Here is a 24,509-nt window from a genome sequence, read left to right on the forward strand (position 1 = left end):
AATTACACAGAGTTAGACTTAATGTTAGCAACTTTTCTGCTTTTAACTTGTTCATATGTAAGCCACGGCAGAAGGGAAAGTTACAAACTATTGCTTCTTTAAAAACAATAAAAACCAACCAAAAAAACCTTATTTATTGTTATTAATGTGAGGGTAACCTGTGCCACCACACACATGTGGAAGTCGGGGGCAGCTTTGTGAAGCCTGTTCTCTCCTGTCTTTACATGTGTCCTGGGGATTGACCTCTGGTCTTCAGGCTTGCACAGCAAGGGCTTTCACCCATGAGCTACCTCTCAGGCCACAAATGCATGATTTTAATTGTAGCTAAGGAATCACCAAACTGATTTGGTCTTATACCTTAGAATCTTTCACACCTTTTAATCTCTACTTTAGAAAAATCAGCTTTTCCCAAAGGCTTCTCATCTTGCCTCTCTACCTTCCAGCATCCTCCCCCTCCAATCTGTCCCCTCTCTGTTACCATAGTTATATTTCTATGGTAAATTGGGATAGCATAGCAAGCTCCTACTTATCAACTTCCTGGAGCTGGTGGTACTCTCGCTCAAATATTTCCACATTTCTTAACTAGGTTTTCAGTATATTTCATGTTTTGCCTTAATTATTCTACCATCATCTATGGCTGCTCTCTCCTGACCTGTGCCCTATATTTAGCGCAAGGATAGAACCATTCTTCAGGTCTTTACCTATGTAACCAGGCCACATATACTCTGTTAGAAAATGTCTGGCTTTGATCACCAATTGCTGACATTTTGATCCATTCAGTACCTAAATCAGAAAACAATGTCTCCCCTAAACGATACCTCATATGGGTGAACTAGTCTTTTGTACCTACTTGCTTTTGGTTTGTTTGTTTTTGTTTTTGTTTTTGTTTTTCGAGGCAGGGTTTCTCTGTGGCTTCGGAGGCTGTCCTGGAACTCGCTCTTATAGACCAAGCTGGTAGAACTCAGAGATCCACCTGCCTCTGCCTCCAGAGTGCTGGGATTAAAGGCATGCACCACCACTGCCTGGCTTTTGTACCTACTTTCTGTAATGTGCAACTGAATCTCTGCTATGAGGGAAGCATGTTATTAGGTTCAAGGGCATAACATAATGGGGAACATGATCTCACTTCCTACTGCAGCATAATACAGCACTTGCCTCATTGCTCACTACTCACATGACTTCAGTAAGATAGAAAGTTGTCGATCAGCCTTTTTTTTGTGCATTTGTGTGTATTTACATGTAGATGTGCTCATGTTGGAGGATTCAAGAATGCATACATGCATGTAGAGCTCTGATATTCCTGTTAGGTTTCTCTTTATAACTCCCTACCTCATTTTTCAACACAGGATTTCACTCTGAACCTGGAGCTCTCTGAGTTTAGACTAGCTGCCCCAAGTTTCTGGGTTCCACCTGTCTCCATCTCTGGGCACTGTGGCTGTAGTCATGTGCTGTAGTTCTTGCCTGTTTTATGTGGGTTCTGGGGACCATACTCAGTTTCTCATGCTTGTGTGGAAAGTACATCATTGATTGAGCAGTCTTCCTAACTTTCAATCAACTGGCAATGCTTCAATCTCTAAATTCTGGGATGAGACATTACCTGATCATTGTTTCTCCTCTTTTTTTCATTTCCTTGTATAAATATATATCCACTTGCAAATTCATTAAGTTTCTTCTATTCTTTGTCCCTTTTTTGTTTTGCTTTGATGTTTGTGGTTTTTGTTGTTGTTCTGGGTTATTTTTTCTTTTCTTTTTTTTTTTTTTTTTTTTGAGACAGGGTGTCTCTGTGTAGCCTTAGCTGTCCTGGAACTCATCCTGTAGGTCAGGCTAGACTCAAACTCACTGAGATCCTCCTGCCTCTGCCTCCCAAGTGCTGGGATTAAAAGCATGTGCTACCACCACCATCCAGCTCCCTTTTTCCTACATTTGTGTATATTTTGCATGCGCACGTGTGTGTGTGTGTGTGTGTGTGTGTGTGTGTGTGTGTGTGTGAGTGTGAGTGTGTGTGTGTGTGTGTGTGTGTGTGTGTGTGTGTGTGTGTGTGTGTGTGTGTGCCACGGTGCACATACAGAGGTCACAGAACAACCTGCAGCAGTCTGTTCTCTCCTTCCACCATGTGGGTCCTAGGTATTGGACTCAAGTCATGAGTCTTGGAATTGAGAACAGAATCATTTACTTCTGAGTCATCTCACTGGCCCTCAGTTTCTTCTTTTCTTCCTGACCTATAGAGTATTCTGCATTGTATTGCCTTATGCTCTTCTTCCTACCTGCTCTGTTAGCCAACTCCAAACCAATTTCCTGCTGAGCTTGCTGGAAAACACACAAACACACATACAACTGCACACACACACACACACACACACACACACACACACACACACACACACACGCACGTAAGTACATTCACAATTTGGCACATCTCTTAACACTGTCTCTACCTTTGATCAGATAATGAATATTTCTCTAGAATTTTCTCATCTATTTTCACTCTTTATGCTAACATTTGCTGCTGAATGTCATCACCAGAGTAAAGAATGCTCTGTAGATCAGTGGGACACTAGCCACATACATCCCTCCGAAAGCAACCTAAGGTGATGGAAATCCCTGGAGCATGGGCTCAATTAAAAAAGCCAATGTACACTCTGGGAGCTTAGTGATACTTTTAACATGTCCATCCTCAGGCCCCTTTCTCCAGCTCCAAGCAAGATACACTGAAAATCAACAGCCCCTCAAGCACAGTGAGAAATCAGCTACCCACAAGTTTCTGGGACAGACAGAACAGAATCAAAACTCCTCCAAAGGCCAATTCAGAGATAATTGTCAAGATTTTATCTCCTGGTCCTTCTTCTGATAAATCACACTTCCAGAGTTTTCTGTATTCAACCCGACATAAAAGTTATCTCAATGCAAATACTCTTTTCCATGGAGAAAGTTGTTAAAGCCAGCAGGGGCAATTCTTTCACACTGCATCTGCTCAAAGTAGCATTAACTATGAGATAAACAACAGCTGAACAAACAATCTGACAGAGACACCCAGGAAGGAGACACCCACAGCAGGTTATATAGGGGAAAGAACTCATTTTCCTAGAAATCTAAAAAATTATGCTTACGTTCCTGGCTATGTATATAGTTCAGGAAAGATCTGAGAACTTCCATCTGGCCTTAGCTAGGAAAGACCTTGAGGCTGTTCACAAGCAGCAAACAAATGCTAAGGTGAAATTATAAAACCCTTGATAGAAGCACATCCAAACAAGCAGCAGCAGCCTCTCCCCAGAGAGATACTTCAGGAAGTCTCAGTCAATCACTAGCGAACCACTAAGTAAATTAACAGCTCTTTAAGAGGCCACACATGACAAACACAGACTCTACAATATTAGCTCAGAGAAATCTTAAGAAAACAGTAGCAATGGACATAATAACTAAATATTATTTAAAATGTCCAGTTTCTAACAAAAAGTTCTAAGGCATGCAGAGACCACAAAGTATAGTACTATATACAGGGATAAAGGAAACAGGCAACAGAAATTGACTCTAAGGAAGGCTAGATCCTAAAGAAACACACACTAACCATTTCAAAAAAGTTTAATAAAGTAAAGAAAATATGTGAAAGAACTAAATAAAAGTACAAGAGCTAGCAAGACAGCACAGCAGGCCAAGTGTGGGAGACTGGAGCTCAGTGGCAGAGAACCTGACCAGTGCCAGCAAAAACAAGAACCTAACCCACAACCATTAAGTTGAAGAGATAAGGTGGTGGTAGCAATAAATCCTACAGACCTTAGAACAATGATAAGGAGACCTGTGGATAACTCTATGCCAGTAAATAAGGCTAGTTCAATTGTGTGGATGGCTTTATCAGTAAATGTAATAAAATTCTTCTCCTAAAGAGCCACCTTCAGGCTCCAAGGGTTTCAGTGGAAGTCTGATAAATCCTATCACAAAGGAAAATGCAGAAACAAAACAGGATCTTTCAGCAGATAGGGGGACAAAGGAGGAACAATTCCTACTGTCCATTACGAAGCCAGCTTTACATTCTGTCAAAACACAAGACATTACAAGAGACGTCTGTACCAATATTCCTTATGAAGACAGATGCAAAGGTTCTAAAACAATTATTAGAAGCAATTTTAGCTATACATAGGAAAAGGAGATAAATATATCCAAACTAAATAGAGCTGTCTAAGTAATGCCAAAAGAATCAAAGAGAAAATATATATTCCTCTTTGCTAGTAGCAAAAACATATTTTAACATTTAACAGCCATTCATGGAAAACTCTCACAACAAACTAGGAGATCTGTTCAGTTTGATGAATGACATCTATTTTATTTTATTATTAATTTTTAAATTTTATTTTTATATATCAACCACAATTTCTTCTCCCTCTTCTCCTCCCATTTCTTCCCCTCACCTCCTTTCTAACCCCCCCCCCCACCAATCCACTCCTCAGAAGGGGTAAGGCCTCCCATGGGAGTCAAAAAGGCATGCCATATCAAACTGAAGCAGGGCTAAGCTCTTCCCCTGCTGCATAAGGCTGAGCAAGGCATCCCACCATAGGGAATAGGTTCCAAAAAGCCAGCTCATGTACCAGGGACAGATCCTGTTCCCACTTCTAGAGGCCCAACAAACAGACTAACCTACACTTGTCACCCATATGCAAAAGACCTAAGTTGGCCCCATGCAAGCTCACTAGCTGTTAGTCTAGAGTCTGTGAGCTCCCACAAGCTCGGGTCAACTGTCTCTGTAGGTTTCTTGTCATGATATTTACCCCCCCCTTGCTCATATAGTCCCTCCTCCCTCTCTTCAATTGACTCTTGGAGTTCTGCCCAGTGCTTGGCTGTGAATTTCTGCAAATGATATATATTTTTAAAAAGAGGTTATCCTTAACTACTGTGAGTTCCTAACTACAACAACTGTTTGATACTCATAAGAGTAATTCTACAGCCACCCCCCCCCCCGTCTTCCACAATGCTCCAGGAGCCTTAGGGAGCTCTCATTCAAAACTTCTTTTTGACACTGGGGCTGAATAAAAATATGCCAGTCAACAGTCAGGTGTGAATGGAAGAGGGGCCTAGGGGCCCTACCCCTCTCTGTCAGAGTATTTACTATTGATAGAGACAAGGGGGGGACCAATGCATGCAATTGTGTATCTCCTGATGATCCCATTAGGCTTTAATGGAGAGTTCCAATCCAATCAACACAAAGATGGCCCTAGGTAAACTAAATGGGTCACAGTGCAAAAGTCATCAGTCTAGAACAGAAACTGAAGAATGAGAGTACTGGTAATTATGCAAGGAAATAAGAGAGCAAGAGTAATCTGAAAACATATATTTATGAAATTGTCAAGGAGCAAAATTAATCAATTACAAAGAGAGAAAGTAAATCTACGAATCCAGGGGGAAAGTTTAGGGGTAGAGAGCTTGTCTAGAATGGACAAGGTCCTGAGTTTGGTTCCTAGAATGGGAGAGAAAAGATCCGAACCCAATCTTGCTTATTGTTAATACCAAATATAATAGTGAAGTGTTAAAATGCTTCCCTGGAGACTGAGCTGAAGCAGGACAACTGCTCCCCCACTTCTGTTCACATTGTTCTGGATTCCTCACACACTCAATCAAAAAGTAAAACACAATTATTAGAAAAGAAAAAAGTAAGACTTTGTCTCATTTTTATAGAGACAACTCTATAAAGTTTATAAAAATAAATAGAACTGACGCACATGCACACATAAATCAACCTGCAAATACTAACCTGCATCTCATACTAAAAAGCACCCTAGTAAATAAAGTTAAATCAAAACTAATTTCACATACAGTAGTATTCAATAACTGTAAGAAATTATGTATATAGCCTTATTCTAAAAACCACTGAGAGAAGCTAACAAGGAAGAATGTATATACCATGTTCATAAATGGGGGAAAAATTGCTAAAAGATCAATCTCCCCCAACTGATCTTTAAATTTAATTGTTATTTAATCAAAATTAAACCATCAGGTTGAGTATAAAATAAAGATATGCCAAGGAGGAAGAGGATTAACACATGATGTATGGGAAGGTGAACCCCACAGAGACACTGTACAGCACTGAGTCACCCACTAGGAGATGGGTCTATTCTTAAATGGGGGAACAACCACCCTAGGCCACCAGGTTCAAGTGGACACCTAGAGTAGAAGAGGCATTCTTGCCCTCCCTTGTTATGTGCTCCTTGGCTATGAAAACCCACTATGTGATTTTGCAACCAAAGGGGACAAAGCAAAACCAGTACCGTGATCCTGATCAGGAGCTTCCAGGTGGTAGCCATAGCCTAGCAGTGTGCGAACTGCCTCACGGAGGCTGTCTTTGTTTGACTTCTTGGTTCTGTCATCCAGAAGAGTATAGGGAACAAGACGAGGATTTCTTCTGTTCTTCACATCCTGTATCAGGAAGAAGGTATGCAGTCATCTGAGCCATGCAGCAGTGCCATGGGTGGAAATCAAGGCTTGGTGCAAGTGAGGCAAGCACTCTACTAGCTGAGCTACAACCCCACAGCTAAAGTGAACTAGATAATGTCACCAAGAGGAAGGTGAAAATTGAGAGAGTTCATCATTCAGACACTAGGCAGCAAAGATGTGGGGCCAGGAGGTAAAGAAAGTTCAACACACAAGCACACACGCACACACACACGCACGCACACACGCACACGCACACACACGTGTGTGTGTGTGCGTGTGTGTGCGTGCGTGTGTGCTGTATTTTATAAAGGTAAATCAAGGCTAATTTTCATTATTTTTCTAAATGGTAAAGGCTTTCAAAATACATTTTTCAAACCATCTTTCAGTCTTTATGTGCAAACATATTCTAAGTCTTTGGGCAATTGTCCATTTTCCTCTGAAAATATCCTAGTAAGGGCATCCCACCATGATGCTCTTAAGATGTCCTGTAAGAAGGAAGTAAAGCATTTTGGCTCTGGCATCAGAGGACTTGACCCTGGTCCGTCCTGTGACCTGCTGGTTGGGCAGTACTGGGAAAAGTCTTCTCCCTAAGGTCCTGTGCCTACTAAGTGGGAATGAGACTCTTCCTTGGTAGAAATGAGTTCAACACAGTAACTACAACACTCTAAGCTTAGTGGCAGCAGCATCCAATATAATAAAAGTGATGGAAGAATCTACCAGGGGCCAGGCATTGCTGTTGCCTTTTGTATTATGCAATCAAGTCAGATATTTTGTTAATGAGGGAAACAAGGGCAAACAGAATTTTGATAGCAAGATAAATTAAGGGCCGGCCGTTGGTGGTCCCAGCACTCAGGAGGCAGAGGAAGGCGGATCTCTGTGAGTTCGAGGCCAGCTTGGTCTACAGAGCAAGTGCCAGGATAGGCTCCAAAGCTACACAGAGAAACCCTGTTTCGAAAAAAAAAAGAAAGAAAGAAAGAAAGAAAGAAAGAAAGAAAGAAAATAAAAAAGATGTGGTGCTAAGAGGTGGGGCTAAATTTTGCTTTCATTCTCTTCTGTGCTGCCTCCTCCTCTACTCAAAGGCTCCCATCTACTCCTGTGAGTACCTCTATATCAGCAAATAATCCATGACCACTAATACTCAACTCTGAAATCTAGAAAACTCCAAAAATTTGTTTTTTCCCCTAAACTGAACAAAAACTCAGTTGGTGACCATAACAGATGCAAGCTGTCCACAGACTTTATTTATTCTTCAGGGTGTCATCAACCTAGACTGCACTGGAGAAATAATTTACAGTCTATTGGCCCCTGGGAGTGTTCTGTAATGTGTAATGTTTCATCTTGCCACTCTGAAAAACAATGCATAACAAAATTTTAAGTGGAATCCTGATAATCAGAGTTGTGATTCGGGGACTTTGGGTCTACTTTACTTTTGCTGTAGTTTAGTCTCTGTGTGGTTCAGAAGTCCCTCCTAAACATCCTCAAGGAAGGGGATACCCAAAATCATGCTACAAACCTTCCGCTTGTAATATGATCCACTTGGTGCAAGCTAGGGATTGCAGCTCAGCTAACATTTGTTGTCATATCACACAGAGCTATGGTCACCAAATTTCCTTTTTTTGAAGTATTTATTATGATTGTGTATGTGGTGGGGATGGAGCATTGCACACCACAGTACATGTGTGGAAGCCAGAGGACAAGTTTCTGGAGTTGGTTTTCCTCTTCCACCTTTACATGGGTTGTGAGGGTACAACTCAGGTTGCTAAGCTTGAGAGGCAAGCACTTGGCTTACTGAACCTACTGAACCAACTTGGTAGACTAACTGTGAAGAGATGCTTTGTCCACAAGGATAAACACACTAAGGTGTTTAGGGAAGCTGTGAAAAGCCATGACCACATCTCTTCAATTGGAATTGGTAACTGCCTATATTCAGAGACTCCTGGGTACCTGCTGGATGCCATAAGTCCAGCCCTGCCGGATTCGGTCCCTGGCCCACACGTTGTGAGCATTTTCAGCCAACTTGTCCACCATTGCTTCCTGAGAGGGGGTGAGTTTTATAAAGCTCAGATCCATTGGGGCAGGCTTGTATCCACTGGTCAGCTGGTAACTGCAAAGCAAACAGAGAAACTTCAAATTGCCCATTTTGTTGAAATCATGTGACAGTCTCATCCTTGTCCATCTAATCCCAATCATTTCGTTGAAGACTGTTGTGACCAGGCCAAAACAGCAGTCCTTGAGCTTGAACCCCTTTTGTTTCAGCTGCTGCCTGGGTAGCTGGAAATGCCATGGGATCATTATGATTCTGTGTGCATGTCAATAAAATGTAAAGAGCAATAGCTTACCTATCTCTAAAAGGCAGAAAGCATCTACAGCAATGTGTTCCTAATAGTTGAGGATTTGGGGGGCTCAAAACAAAAATATTGATTATCTAAAATGAACAACACTCAAGTCCCTTCTCCTCATGTATGTGTGTGTGTGAGAGAGAGAGAAAGAAAGAAAGAGAGAGAGAGAGAGAGAGAGAGAGAGAGAGAGAGTTTATGTGCTCCTGCCTGTGGAGGCCAAAGGTGATGCCAAACATTTTCATCTATCTACACCTTGTTTTGTGAGACAGGATTTTTCAATGGCCTTGAGCCCACTGATACAGCTAGACTGGTTGGCAATGAGCTCCCAGGGATGCAGTTATCTTTCTGCCTCCCCGCTGTGGAATTACATGAACACACAATCATACCTACTTTTAAGTGGGCACTGAGGGTCCTACTCAGGGGCTTCTACCTAACAAGCTATCAGCAAGGGCACAAAGATAATAAAGATCAAAGATCAATCTATAAATCATTGACTAAAGCCAACACTCATGCAAGCAATCCTCAAAGAGAAAAAGCTGCCTCCCAGCAATCAAAGTTAACAGGAGGTTCTTTTGATAGATGGGAAGAGGAAGGGATACCTTCTTAATAAAACATTACAGAGGAGTTCTATTCATGTGAAACCAGATAGTCCTGACATTTTAAGTCCTCTTCCTAGATGGAATTTCTCCCCAAATTGCTTTGATCTGTGAATGATCTCAGTGAGATCCATGAAGCCCTGCTTATATCTGTTAACTATAAGTTGGGTAATAATTAGTTGGCATTCATTTTCAAATGTAGACTCTAAGTGTGTGTAGGCATATCTGTGCAAATGTACATGTGTGGAAGCAGGAGGTCAATCTTGGATGACATTCCTCTGGTGCCATGTACCTTGTCTTTTGAGACAGACCCTCTCATTGGCCTGGAACTCACCAAGAAGACTAAGGTGGATGAACAGAAAGCCCCAGGAATCCACCTGTCTCAGTTGCCCCAGGGCTGTATTTCTAAGAGTGCACCACCATACCCAGATTTTTAAACTTGGGTTCCAGGAAATCAAACTCAGGTACCCATGTTTGCAAGACAAGTGATTTACCAGCTGAATCATCATCCTAGACTATAGACTACAGCTTAGTTCACCTGAGTTTCTATCACCCTGTGCAAGGAAAGAAGTGAATCGTTGAAGGAGTTTGTTTAAATAACTAATAGTCTCATTCAAACTAAAGTGCCTACCACTTCACCTGAACCACTTCACATCCACTCCTTTAACTTCAAATCATCTCACATAGTAAAGATAAATACAGTTATCTTTGAAAGCCATATATTCAACTGTCTGGATTTGAGATTGCCGATATGATGAGAATTCAACCGGCAGATAGACATTACTAAAACCATTTTTCTCTCTGATGGATATATATCCTAAGAAAGAATCTAGGAATCTAGGAATCAAACCACAGACTAGGGAGATGGCTCCATAAGTTAAGTGTTTGCTGTGCAAGGGTGAGGATCTGAGTTTAGATTCCCCCAGACCTGTGATAAACTGGGTACAGTAGTAGCCATGTCTGCAGTCCTGGCACCCTTACAGTAAAGTGAGAGCAGAGGCAAACAAAAGATCTCCGAACACTCACAGGCCAGCTAGCCTTGTGCACACAGTGGCAGATACTAAGATAAACCTTGACTCAAACAAGGTAGGTGAAGATCCGAACCTGAGGCTGTACTTAGACCTCTACAAGTATGCCACAGCACATGCATGGCCACAGTCATATACACGAACACACACACATACATGCAGAGTCAAATCATTAAATCAAACTGGGTATTTTAAAGGAACATATAAAACTATTCCATTTCATCACACTAATGCTATTTAATAAGCTACACAGCGATCAACCAATGGCTCATATAAGGTACTATCTTCTTGGAAAAACCAAGAACTCAGATTTTTTGACAAAAGGAAATTGACTTTAATCTTAGAAGCTTAATAGCTTGAAATAAAGCTTCAGATTTATTCCAGTAAATAAATGAATGATTCCTGTAATGATTCTTGAAAATCAAAACCCTGTAGCCTTTCAACAACAGATCCATCTATGCATTACATCCTACCTTCTAGAACTTCCTGAAAAAAATCCTAACAGAATCATCTAACTACACCCATCTCTCCTTTTATGTATTTGTTAAACAGTAGCTTTTTACTATATCTACTTCAACATGCCAGCTCCTTGTGCAAAAACTACAAAATTAGCTCATTAGGTGTGTATACATATATGCATCATATATATAACATATAATTAGGCACATAAATAACTCTAATCTACTCACTTGACAAAGTACCAACATTCTTTTGCAATTATTACCTTTTAGCTTTATTTTGACATGTACATATTCTAATAAAATAAAAACTGTAGTCTGGGCATTGGTTTTCTTTAAAGTCAATTTTCTTTTTTTTTTTCTTTTTTAAATATTCGGTGAAAAGGAAAACAAAAAGGAACCTGGGTGGATAGTGACACACTCCTTTAATCCCAGTATTCAGAAAGCAGAGGCAGAGGCAGAGGCAGAGGCAGAGGCAGAGGCAGAGGCAGAGGCAGAGGCAGAGGCAGAGGCAGAGGCAGAGGCAGAGGCAGAGGCAGAGGCAGAGGCAGAGGCAGAGGCAGAGGCAGAGAGGCAGAGGCAATCTCTATGAGTTTTTGGCCAGCTTGGTCTACAGAGAGTGTTCCAGGACAGCCAGAACTATTATACAGAAAAATCTCTATCTCAATACAAAAACAAAAACAAAACAGAGAGGGGGGTGGGGAAGGGATGGAGAGAGAGAGAACAAAAGTAAACTAAACAAATTCTGAACTGCCCATTCCACCTGAATCAAATCTCTGAAGACGTAAACAAAGAAAAAGAACTGAAATCACTTAGGTGAGCGAATGAAGACCCTGGTAAGTAGCAGATCAGTTTTATACTCCATTCCCACAGGATTCACAGACTTCCTAAGTGGGTACTGTAAATGAGCCTAAAGAAGATCAACCAGTGTTGTCCAACCAAAGCATGGCTGAACACCAACAACACTTAGTGAGGCCCTATTTTTCCCTGGCTCAGTATGAATCAGTTAAATGAAGCTGGGAAGTCACTGTCGTGAAAGATGTGTAGTAAACCTGAGAAGATGAAGTCCAGGTTATTTGGGTGTTAGCTGTAAATTTCAATAAGAAATCAGCTCTTCCAGTGCCTTGAAACAAATGGGGACACTTCAGATGACTGCACAGTGGAGATATGAACAGCATGTCTTGCTGGAAGCACAACTAGAAACGAGCACTTGGCTGACATTTTCATGAAAAGGGTATAGAGAATACTCAAACAACACTTTCCAGAAAACAACTAGGGCAGAATTAATCTGAAACAGAAATTAGAGTTGGGAATGGCAAGGTATATATTTCTTCTATTATTTCACTTATTTTTGTTTTGTTTTAAAATAAATATCGAATTAGTGAGGTGCCCCCACCTTGGTTCCTTTTACATGGGAATTTCTTTTACTTTTCAGCTTTCTTGAGTCAAGACAAAGGGTAATTTCAAGGACTGGTCACTATGTACACTTAGTAGACACCATCCTTTCAAAGAGAGGGTAGGGAACACAGTATAGTGTATGGAGATGGAGATAAAATTTTAAGGGAAAACTGAGACAACAGTCCCCAGTAGATTGTGACACAGATATCTAACCACTGTGGATCTATTTTCATGAGATACACAGAACACAAGTAAAAGGTTTCACCTCAAAATATAAACAAACACAGGGGGCTAGGGAAATGGTTCAGTGCGTAGAAGCACTTGGCACACAAGCGTGATGAACCAAATTTGGGGACCCCCAGAACCTGGTGACAGCCAGCGGTATTAATGCAAGCATCTGTAATTACATTGTTCCCTGCTGGTAATTGAGACATAGAGGCAGGAGAGTCTCCAGGAGCTCAAGGGCCAGATGGCCTGGCTTATGCAATGGCAGAGAGATAGGGTAGAAAGGTTGCTCTATGACCATGCATGAACCCGCACCACACCCACAAAAGTGTACACATACACAGAGTGTGTGCACATGTAGTGTATATGTGTGTGCATGTTTCTGCATGCCTACAGGCACCACATGTACATATACACATGAGCACTTGCTTGTAAACATATGCATATGGATCCCAAAGACTATATCCCGAATCCTCCTCCATCCCTCTTTGACTTTATTTATTGAGTGTGGCAGGGTCTCTCAACAAGAGCTCACCACTACCAACACGGCACATGTCACTAGCCAGCTTGCTCAGGGATCCTGTTTCTACATTCTGAGGCTGGATTTACAAGAAGGTCACCATGTCTACTTGGCATTTATATGGATCCCTGCTAATTTATCACCCAACTTACTTCTTAGGCAGCTTCATTTTCTTCACCTTCTCCTCAGCATGTTCATCCGCTATACCCACATGACAGCCTAATGCCAGCAAAGTCCTGGGAAACAACAAGAGAGATGAGCCCAAAGAACCACTTCCCAACATCCAAAAGCACCCAGCATAAGAGCAAGTGAGAATGACACCTTATCTTCCACCTTTCAAAAAGAGTACAAGGCTCTGCCTCCAAAGGTAAAGGAAACATATAGCTATAGATTATTGACTTCCAGGTAAGAGGAAAGACAATGAACATTGAAATGACACAAACCCTTAGCAGTGAAAAGATAGACTCTCCTTCAACCTTTTTCTATATAGCTCTGTTTCCTTCTCTAAACATCAGGTGTTCTTGGCTCTTCTGTGTTGTCCTGGAGTGGGGACCTCTGCATATGCCAAATCAGATAGCTGGGTTTGCATATGTGTGCTGGGACTATGGTGTTCTACTTTTTACCCTAATGAGTACATATAAGAGCTGTTTCCCCTGTAACTTGCTATTATTATATTCTCCTACAACCTTCATGCCATTGTTCTCTCAAATAAAGCTGATTACTTTAAAATTCCAAATGTATTTATTTATTATAATTTTGGGGTTTTTGTTTGTTTTATATGTGTAAATGATCTGCCAAAATGCATATATGTCTGCCATGTACATATCTGGTGGAAGTCAGAAAAGTATATCAGATTCTTTAGAACCAGAGTTATGGATGATTGTGAGCCACAGTGTAGGTTCTGAGAACTGAACCTGGGTCCTCTACAAAAGCCAGCTTTGAAGTAATTACAAGATGACAACAATGTTTGAATTTACCTTCAATTCAGGTAAGTAAGCCTGTGAGTACATGCCCACCAAGAAATCTGATTATACCATACTTCCTAAGCTGGTTTGCATGCGTGCGTGTGTGTGTGTGTGTGTGTGTGTGTGTGTGTGTGTGTGTGTCTATGTATGTGTGTATGTGTGTGTATGTTTCCTATGTAAATTTTAACAGCTCTTATGTGCCTAATAAGAAAAATTAGTACCTCAACATTACACATTGCAAAGCTAGGGACTATGAATTTATACTGATAAAGTCACATGGATAATTATACTAAAGGCCTGACCTGTAGAAAATTCAGTTGGTGTATGTCATCTTCTTGTGGATTATTTTTTCTTTACTCTTTTATTTTGTTTTAATAATGTGTATGTGTGTGAGTTTTCCACAGGGAGTGTGGATCCTCTGAAAGAGCAATATATACCAATCACTGTGCCATCTCTTCAGCCCTTCCCTATGGGTTCTAAAAGAGCCAGAGGCTTCTACAAACTACAGTGTGACCTTCTTAGACTCCTTCAGCCTTTTAATCCTCTTCCCAGCAAATGCTTCCTAGAGAAAGCGTGGCTTCATCTCACACAGAGAGTGACCATCACAGGCAGGGCCTGAACAAAGACACAGGCAGTGGGTATCCACCAGCTCACTGCTGTGGGTAAGGCCTTTTGTAAGAGTGCCTTACAGAACCTCTGCAGCAGTCAGAGTGGGAGAGCAGGAAGGTACACACAAGTAATTACAGTAAAACCAGAGAAAGTTCAAACTAAGGGAAGTTATATTTTTAATAAATAGTTTTGATATCTATCCTACTAAGAATAACTAATACTCAAAAGTGGGTCTCTATGGGCATAAGGGGTTGGATAAGGAAGGAAATACTCCAGACTGCAGACAACACAGATGTCTATAGGAGCTGAGGTTTGTGGATATGTGTGGCGGGGATAGCAGAACTGCCTGGAGAAGAGGGACATTTGTAGGATACAGGTAAAATGAAACCTGGGGACAAGTTTGACATCTACTCTAAGCACAGCAAATGTCTCTTGTTTATTGTGTCTCAGTTTTATGTGTTAATTCCAGTGAGACTCGTTATTTGGTCAAACATTCCAGATCATTCCAAGAGGTGTTTTTTAATTGAGAATAACATTTAAATAGATTGACTTTGGGCCATGTGAAACCCCAGGAAAACAGACTGACCACCCTCAAGCAAAAGCTGTTGTGTTTCAGAAAGAATTCGCTGAACTCTGAGCACTGCTATTTGATTCTGTGGGCTAGCCCATTACAACTGCATACACCACCCAACTCAATATATATATATATATATATATATATATATATATATATATATATATATCTTTGTCTGTGTCTATTTCTCTCTCTGTATATGAATATGTTTGCAACTCTTTCTCTTTACTTCTCTCTGTGTGTGTCTGTCTGTCTGTATGTAAGTATATCTGTCTGTGTGTCTATTCATCTGCCTCTGTATGTGTGTGTAGGTGTCTCTGTGTGTATGTGCTTAAGTGTATCTTTGTTTCTCCTCCCCCTCTCTCTTTCTCTGTGTGCGTATATCTCTCCCCATCCCACCGTGTGTGTGTGTGTGTGTGTGTGTGTGTGTGTGTGTGTGTGTGTGTGTATCCCAAGAACGTGGTATGTTTGACAGTGTAAATGTGTGCAGGAGCAGTGAGGCTTTTTACCTCTAATCTGACTTTTAAAGAAGCAGGTAAATCAATAAGCCTGAAAACCATATGCATGCACACTAGTGAGCTGTGAGAAACAAGGAGGAAATGTTCAGAATAAAGTCATGAGCAGAATCATTAGCATTCCCTTCAGGAAAAAACACCACACATGGGCGTGTACAGATTCATCAAACCAGCCACGAGGAGTGGTTAGAAGGGAGACTTGATTATACACAGCAGTCAGAGCTTCAGCACACTCCATGCAAATCGGACATTTCTACACTCAGCTGATCTAGCTGCCAATTGTTTGAGTGATAAGGAATACACTGCAAATTTAACTAAATTGTTTTGTAAAATATGGGGAAATAAGAAGCCATCATGAATTACGGAACAAAATGCAGGAATATTATATGTCATGACTGCAAACGAAGGCCAGAGTTGCAGTGTGTCAGAGCTGGTCATGGTGACACAAAATGCATTCCTTGGCCCAGCCAGGCTGCCCATCATCTGCCTTCAGAAGGTTCCATTGACGTATTGTGCATACATCCCTTCTAGGAAGTGACCAGCTGACCCTAAGCTCACTCCTAGTGTGTTTATTTCTATGACATTAAACTTCATCTGCCATATGTGAGATGCCTCTGAGCCCAAAGCCTAGCATCTCAAACATCATTTGGGTTTTACATTCTGAGTCTCTGGCAAAGTGGCTTCAGTATGAATTACTCATTGCTTTTAACAAACAAGAAACAAAGAAAAGGGACAGATGCAGAAACATATTAAGATAAGGGACTAATTTGATCGAAACCATTTCTATAAGACACTAAGGATAGATATAGTGGTAGGCAGGGGTTATAGAGGCTGGGGATGTGACTCAGCAGTTAAGAACACTTGCCACTCTTCCAGAGGAGCCAAATTCAGTTTCCAGGACCATGTCAGGTATCTCACTACTACCTGTGACCCCAGCTCCAAGGGACCTGACACCTCTTCTGGCCTCTACCGGTACATATTCTCTCTCTCTCTCTCTCTCTCTCTCTCTCTCTCTCTCTCTCTCTCTCTCCCTCTCTCCCTCTTTCCCCTCTCTCTCTCTTTCTCTCTCTCTCTCATGCACACACACATGCACTCCCTGAAAGTTTAGGAACAACAAAATATGAGTCCACCTTCGTTTAGAGATCAAAAGTCTCAGTTACATACAAAGCCCATCATCAAAATGAAAATCTGGCTAACTTTTGTAATAACTACTCTAAATATATTAAATCAGTGTTCTTCAAGATAACAGTAGTGAAGAGCTAGCTTTCTCTTCATTTCTAGTCAACAGTTTGATACTCTGGTAAAGCATTATAAAACTGTTATAAAATTAAAACATTTAAACCAAGATATATAAGAGCCTATATTTTAATTTATTAAATCTATGGACATTTCTCCTTTAAGTTAGCATGACTATTTCTAAGAACGTAATTCTCATATCTAAAATCAGCATAGACCAGTGACAGGTTGTGACTAGCCCAGTCCCTGTTTCACACTCCAAGCAGTGCTGTTACATTCCAGAATTCTAGTATTTTTTAATTTGCTTAAGCAATCACGGGCTTCCCTTTAGGAAATACTGATGTACCCCAAGAATATATAAAACAAGAAGGGACCATCACATTTCACAGAGGATTCAGTAGACACTGTGGAGCTTGGGTGGGACAAGATCTAACTCAGGCTAAGACCCATAGGCCTATTTGGACTTCCACAGCTCCTAGCTGTTGAAGCTGTGGACCTAGGGAAGAAGCCCAAGGGGTTTGGGAGTTAGGCTCACAGTCACAAGGAATTCTCCAGCCTCCAGCTCAGGTTGCAGACCTAGACAGGATGCCATATTCGACTAGCACAGTACCTGACCCTCTGAGGAAGACTATGGATAGAGCCTCTACCTGTAATCCCCCTCCCACAGAGGAAGAGAATTCCTGTACCCTACTGAGACTTGTCCTCTTAGGAACATTATAAATGCCCCTTTTGATAAAAGAAACATGAATTTGAAGATAGACAGATTTTATATATATATATATATATATATATATATATATATACATGTATATGTATATATATACATATATATATGGTAAATGATAGATTGATAGACAGATGGATGTGTATAGATAGAATAAATAATAAGAAAGGTTAACCCAACAAACAACTCCAAGCCATGTACCAGCAAAGAAACAAAACCAACTCAAAGTCAAATTCCAACAAATATTGATCCAATTAACCCACACTTCATTGAACTTTCTATTAGTGGAAAGAACTTCCCAGCATAATTAAAGCGCACAATGTCAATACCTGGCTACCTGGACTTTATAAAATATAAAGGCACTCACTTGAGAGTTTCAAGCGACATCTGCAAATTGTAGTTGCGTTCCTGTTCTGGTAGTTTGCAGAACTCCACCAGACATGGGTGCTGTCTCTTGTTGTCATCTCTAACCTGAAACAGGATGAGAAATCAGCATAGAGGAACCTCCAATGTAAAACACAGTTGTGAGGGGATAACTGGGGAGGTGGAACTCCCTGACAGCTGCCCCGGGGAAGCTTCTGGAATCTTCAAATATCTGTTGCAAAGGCTGGTATGATCTGTTCTCCCTACTCTCTCTTCTTGTTGACATAGCTTAGTTCTCAACTCCCACATGCTTCTGCCATGCTGCCTCTAAGGTCTATGAGCATTTTCACTGGGTTACTTCCAGAATCTGCTCAAATCTCCTTGCTTCCATGATATTTACCCCATCTGCCTTCCTAATGTAGTAATTTGCCCACTGACCATACTGTCTATTTCTTTTAATTGTACATAATGCTATTTGGTAATAGATTAGATCATTGGCTGGGAGGGATTTACTCGGTAGCTCAGACTGGCCTTTTACTTACTAGGTAGCCCAGGCAGGTCTCAAACTCTGGATCTTCCTGGCTTAGTCTCCTGCATGCTGGGATTGCATGCCTGCAACACTATGCCCAGAACACTAGATTTTTATTTATTTTCTATCTTCTTTCACTAGAAGTAGGACCAAAGAAACAGGGATTCTAGCCTTTGGATAATATCCAAGCCACTGACACATATTATTAACATATGAATGAACTCTTCAAAAAGATATGGCAATGACTTTAGCTTTACTTTGTGCTACTTTGTCCATCTAGAATTAATCTGCTCAGGGACATGAATAAACAACATGACTGACACACATGAACTCCAAGGTAGTTTTGGTTGCTCATCTCAGCCTTCATAATCACCTTCTGAGATCACAAATGAACCCATGACATGAACAGATTGATTAGCACAGTTGAGGTTTTCTTCACAGTAATCTTTGCCAGTGTTCCTTGGTGTTCTCTGGTGTTCTCCTAACAATCTTGCTATAACCCCAGATGCAAAACCATCCATGGATGCTCCAGCCCATTCTCTGAGATGATAATGCCTGTACACAGAACCTAGGAAATACCCCTCACCTCCATGCACACATGTTTTAAGTCTTCTCTAAATGACTTCCAACACCGGAAGAAATGAAAGTGTTGTGTTAATAGTTGTCATACAATCTTGCTTAGGAATAACGACAAGAAAAATGATCAACACTGATGGAAATTGTTTTCTGAATTTTCTTTTACCTAGGTGCAATTGAATCCATGAATGTAGAATCCAGTGATAAGAGTCAAGAGCCAAGCACATTAGTGGTCACACTACATTCAAGATTATAGGAAGGAATTAATGAAGATGTTCTCTACTCTTGGTTTAGTAATTAAATTTTGTAATCTTTGTAAAGACCTAAATTACAAGGGCATTCCTGCCCTGGTGGCACCTTGATGACAGCCATCAGCTGTGAAGGAACTAATTACACCAAGGGAATAATTACAAGGTTCTATATATGCCACTGAAAAAGTGTGCAAACATAGGCAATTTTTTTCTTTATATCCAAATGAGAAATCATGACTTTATTCCTCTCTCTCTAGGTCATTAGAATGAATAGGAATTACAAATGAAGCAGAATTGCAAAATTTAACTAAAGAATCTATTTTTTTAGTCCTAAATTCTAAATGAAAGCAAGAATGAATGTTTCTGGACACAATCCCCTGTTTATATAATCTCCATCTAATTTTCTACCCTGTTCCAGAGAAGAGCCAGCACAGCCATTTTTCTAAGGTGAACAGAATGAATCAGAACCCTGTCTCATCCCTTCCCTCTCTTACCATATCCTACACCTGACTTGGAAACACCCCTCAATGTCTCACCATACCCATTTATAGGCACCAGGATATCAGAAAAACATCTGTCCTCCAACACCTATTTATTTAACTTTCTCTGTACCTGCCACATTAGTCTTATGCCTTTCATACTACCAGAGTTCTCTGGGCCCCAGTGCAGGGACAAAAGCATGTCACCTCTCACCACTTTATCCCTATAGAATATACTCACACTGGAACCAAAGCTCACATGCCCTCATGGCCAGACTCATCTCTCTTCCTCTGTACCATGGCACCTTGGATCTCTACCCCATAACCACACTGTACCACTGACAGATCACTAAAAATGTCCCATTTCTTCTTCTACCTCCTTTGACACAGGCTGAATCTCTACCTATACTACAACCCTGCTTATAAAATTATCCTTTATGCCTCTAATCTCTGTGTTTACCTGGAAACTTTCCTTGATTTCCATGAAGAGATCACTACATTTACTTTTTCACTCTGAGGTTGTGTGTATGTCTATCATTTAACTAAACACAAAGTCCCTAAAAGCCAGAGTCAGACCTAGTGATTCAGGTCTGTCATCTCAGCTACTCAATAACTTAAGTCAGGGAATTTTCAAGTTTAAGGTCTGCCTGGGCTACAGAGCGAATTCAAGGCCAGCTTGGTCAACTTACTGAGATTCAGTCTCAATGCAGAAAATGAAAAGAGGACTGGGGGATGCATCTTAGTGGGGGAACACTCTGTTTCTTTTAGCACCTGGAAACTCCAAGGGCTTTGTGTATAGCAGGAAGAGCCTATGTGATATTAAATAGAAGTATATATAAGTAATGGGAATTATTTCACTGTTGTTTACACACACACACACACCTGAGACTTGCTGGAAAATGTATCTCCTCTGAGGTCATCTTATGACCTTGTAACAAATCATCTTGCCTAATCACAAGCCCAGTAAATGGCTGCTGCTACATGGGAATTGGTTTTATCTTTTTCACAAACTCTTTTTTAATCTTCCAGGCCTATAGCCAACCTTGTCTCACACTGAAACTTTTGGTGAATTTTATCCTTGATTCCTCTGACAGCTGACATGTTGATAACCTCTCTCCCTGGTGAATTTAGCCAGTGATTCATCTTTTATTTCACACTTATCTACTCCCTTGGATCTTAAGTGTCAGTGAAGACAAACAAGCTGGGAGACTCACATCTGTAAGTCCAGCAGATGGAAGGTTGAAGCAGGAAGATGGTCGTGGAGTTCAGTGCCAGCTTAGGCCACACAGTGAATTCCTAGCATCTCACAAAAAAATTTAAAAAAATCAAAGAACAAAAAAGCCAAAGAATGACACCCAAAGGAAGGTATTCAGTATTTTCCAGTTTGAGCGATGTATGAACATCAATTAGTGGAGGAGTGACTATTTATTTGGGGCTGAGTTCCAGAAGTTATACAGTGAAAAACATCTAAGAGACTCATACTCTACCAACTGAGTTAGCCTGGCATGTTGCAGCACTATCTAAGACTCTCCTCAAACATTCAGCCTATTGACGTTGTCCTTGGTTGACCTGCAGAGTTGGAAAGTGAGTCTATTGCTGAAGATATGATGACATAAGAAACAGGGCCCAGAGATCCCTTGAGCTGGAACTGACCTGAAAGCCTCCTCCCTGGTGACTAGGTTTCATGGCACCAGAATGCACCATGAAAACTTCCAAAGTAGGGAGGCCACCAGCAATCCTACCCAGTTATGATGCCTATGAACCAAATCAACAACCAGCATGGTAAGATAATACTAAGGGTACAGTAGGGGCACAAAGATATTGTGTAGTAACCAAGAGCTCTCTGGTTAGACTTAAGATCTTTCCAACAAGATCAAAAGCATGCCTGGTACTAGAAACCTAGCTAACTACTCAGAGCTAGTAAAGTCATAGATATTGAAGGAGAACCTACAATCACTACTTTACTAAATAAGCATAATATCTAACAGCAACCTAAAGATTTCTCCTTATGCCCACAAATAAGTGTAGTTTTCACCCTTCATTAAGGATGCTATTTTTTGCAACAAATGGAGACCACTACAGAATACCATAACCAAACAAAATGCAGAGTTGTGGAGCTTGGTCCCAATGGATACATCTATACAACACTCTTTACCTAAGGCTCATGGAACATTGCAGAATAAGGACAGAAAGATTATGAGAGCCAGAAGATCAGGGGTTTGGTGTGAAATAGTGTCCCCTAGTAATGTCAAAAGCTATACCCATAAAGTCTACCAAATATGATTGCCTAAGCATGAGTCAAGCAAGGAAAACACCAGTAGACATGCCAAAGTGGATGGAAAAAGTCCACAAGGGCTCAACCCTACACAAAGAACTACAGGCAGCTAAGGAATACTGAGATCAGGAGAAACAGTCTTCCCCAAGGAAGAACACCAATCAATTACCCAACACCAAATGGTTAGCCTTGAAAACATACAGACAAGTAACATTATGCAGACTGCAAGGTTATATTTAGGAACACACACACATGCGCGTGCGCGCGCGCGCGCGCGCGCACACACACACACACGTAACAATTAATGGGAAAATGGCTGCAAATTCAAGAGAACAAGGAAAGACATAAGGTAGGGTTTGGAGAGAGGAAAGGGAGGGGGGAAATGGTGTAACTATATTATAATCTCAAACATTTTTAAAAAACTAGAAGGCAGAAAATGTTGTCTTCAGTTAAAGAACTATTCCTCATAACTATGTAACTTCTGCCAAGACAATGCTATAGAAATTTTCTGTTTGGTTCCCATCAAGAACCTGAAATAATGACCAGAATCCAGTGCTCTGTAACAATAGTCCAAGTTGATAGTCTTCACATAAGAGTTTGTAGACAGAGTTTCTTGTTCCACCTGGTCCCACAGCTGTTTAGTCCCAAATAAACACACAAAGACTTATACTAATTATAAACTGTTTGGCCAATGGCTTATGTTTCTTACTGGCTAGCTCTCTCTTAATTGTTCACATTGAAGGACAAAAATACTAAACATACATGAACAGTTAGCATGACTCCCAACACTAATCATGTACTCCATTCAAAGTTCAGTGTGATACATTGATGTGTCATGGATGAACGTACTAATTTCCACACTGAGTCAATCATGAGAAAGCATGTCAGCCTTTGGAATATTTATCATAGTAAAATTCTAAAAGCACCAAGAATTACCAAGATCCTGTTAAAACATGTTTATCACAAACTGGGATGTCATAAAGAATTATATGCTTATTTTAAGAAAAGTTTTCCTGTCTATAAAGTGAAATCCTCAGGAAACAAATATTTGGAAACATATAAAACTATTATTGGCCACACTGTCTTCAAATCATGGGGCCAACTGTGAACTTCTACTCATGGGTTTCTGCTTCTATATGTCTGGGATGGGAGGAGACTATCAGAGATAAAGAAAATTGACTTATTTATCTTCATTCCAATTTCAACTTTTGTTTTTGCTAGTTTCCAGCTTGGAAATAAAGGCTCATTGTCTATATTTGATTTTTAAAGTACAACTTTTAGTTCATACACTAGTAACTTTCAAATCAAGAAGTCTGCCACTATTGCCATCCCCCTTGGCTTTTAAAAAGACGCACAGAACTAAGATGCCTCAAAAAATCAATACTATTGATTCATGTCACACCACAGCAGGTTGAATGAGAAAATGTTATCTTTCCAAATGATTTATGAACAGAATCTGAGAATAAATTTCAAAATCATATACCGGACCATACTGCCAGCCAAGCTCAATTTTATTCATAACCCAGAGCTCATGGATATTCTCTGCCAGTTTTTCTCTTATCCTTTCCAGGTGAGGAGGCAGCACAATCTGGAAAGTAGAGAGAGAAAATGCCCATCAGAAACAAATGCTGGAGGTACTATTTCATGGTATTTTCTAGATAAATGTTGGTGTGTGTGTGTGTGTGTGTGTGTGTGTGTGTGTGTGTGTGTAAGGCTGCAAGTAAGTGAATGGACAAAGAGAACAGTACAGTATAATAAATTAGAAAAGACCAATTATTAGATGCTGTTTCACTGGTTTATTTAGTGGTTTGTCTGAAGCACTGCTAGTACTGTCTTTTTGCTAAGCATGCCTTTACTTGAAACTGGAACAGAACAACCTTGAGAAATAGCTGAAATCATGGGTCGTTGCTCTTAACAACCTGCTGATTGGCACATATGCTTTTGTAAAATCTTGCGCCTTGTGATTTTAGTGTATAAAATGAGAATACAGCTAGACACAGCCTCAAAGCCTTTCAGTGGCTGTCCTGGCTCTGTCTACTGATAATATCTCCTCTCTTCCATTCTCACTGGTGTTAAGGTGCTTATTCCAGAAAGATTTCCAAGAGCACTGGTGGAGGCAAGTGAGAGGTGCTAGGTAGATATGGACCAATACCAAGTGCACATCAGTCAGAAAGAGGAATCACCCACACTCTCAAGACCACCCATCCACAGGCCTAGTGCAGGGCAATTCAGGAGGCTGCAGGTATTTCCCAGGTTCCATGATCCTGGGCATCTGACAAAGTGACTGGTTTACCATAAACTCTGTAGTGTCCATTTCAGTGTTTCCCCAACTTATGCTTCAAGGAGCAGCGCAGTTCTCTTTACACTTTCCTATTAGAAGGTGAAAGTGTTTAGGGACCACTTGGTAAAGTCCACAAGGTGGTTTACCA

At 40.7% G+C, this 24,509-nt stretch overlaps 1 protein-coding gene across 1 annotated transcript in view; it reads right to left on the reverse strand.

Moving 5' to 3' along the window:
• Ryr2 (ryanodine receptor 2) overlaps window positions 1–24,509 on the reverse strand; it is a 401,257-nt gene that overhangs the window by 221,601 nt on the left and 155,147 nt on the right. Inside the window, exons 23-27 of the mRNA XM_035441718.1 lie at window positions 23,564–23,668; window positions 17,975–18,078; window positions 13,137–13,220; window positions 8,365–8,524; window positions 6,255–6,402 (exon numbers count right to left, since the gene is read on the reverse strand). Coding sequence (XP_035297609.1) covers window positions 6,255–6,402; window positions 8,365–8,524; window positions 13,137–13,220; window positions 17,975–18,078; window positions 23,564–23,668 — 601 coding nt within the window. The remainder of the gene's footprint in view (window positions 1–6,254; window positions 6,403–8,364; window positions 8,525–13,136; window positions 13,221–17,974; window positions 18,079–23,563; window positions 23,669–24,509) is intronic.

This window comes from Cricetulus griseus, chromosome 3 (genome assembly GCF_003668045.3).
Source record: "Cricetulus griseus strain 17A/GY chromosome 3, alternate assembly CriGri-PICRH-1.0, whole genome shotgun sequence".
NCBI lineage: Eukaryota > Metazoa > Chordata > Mammalia > Rodentia > Cricetidae > Cricetulus > Cricetulus griseus.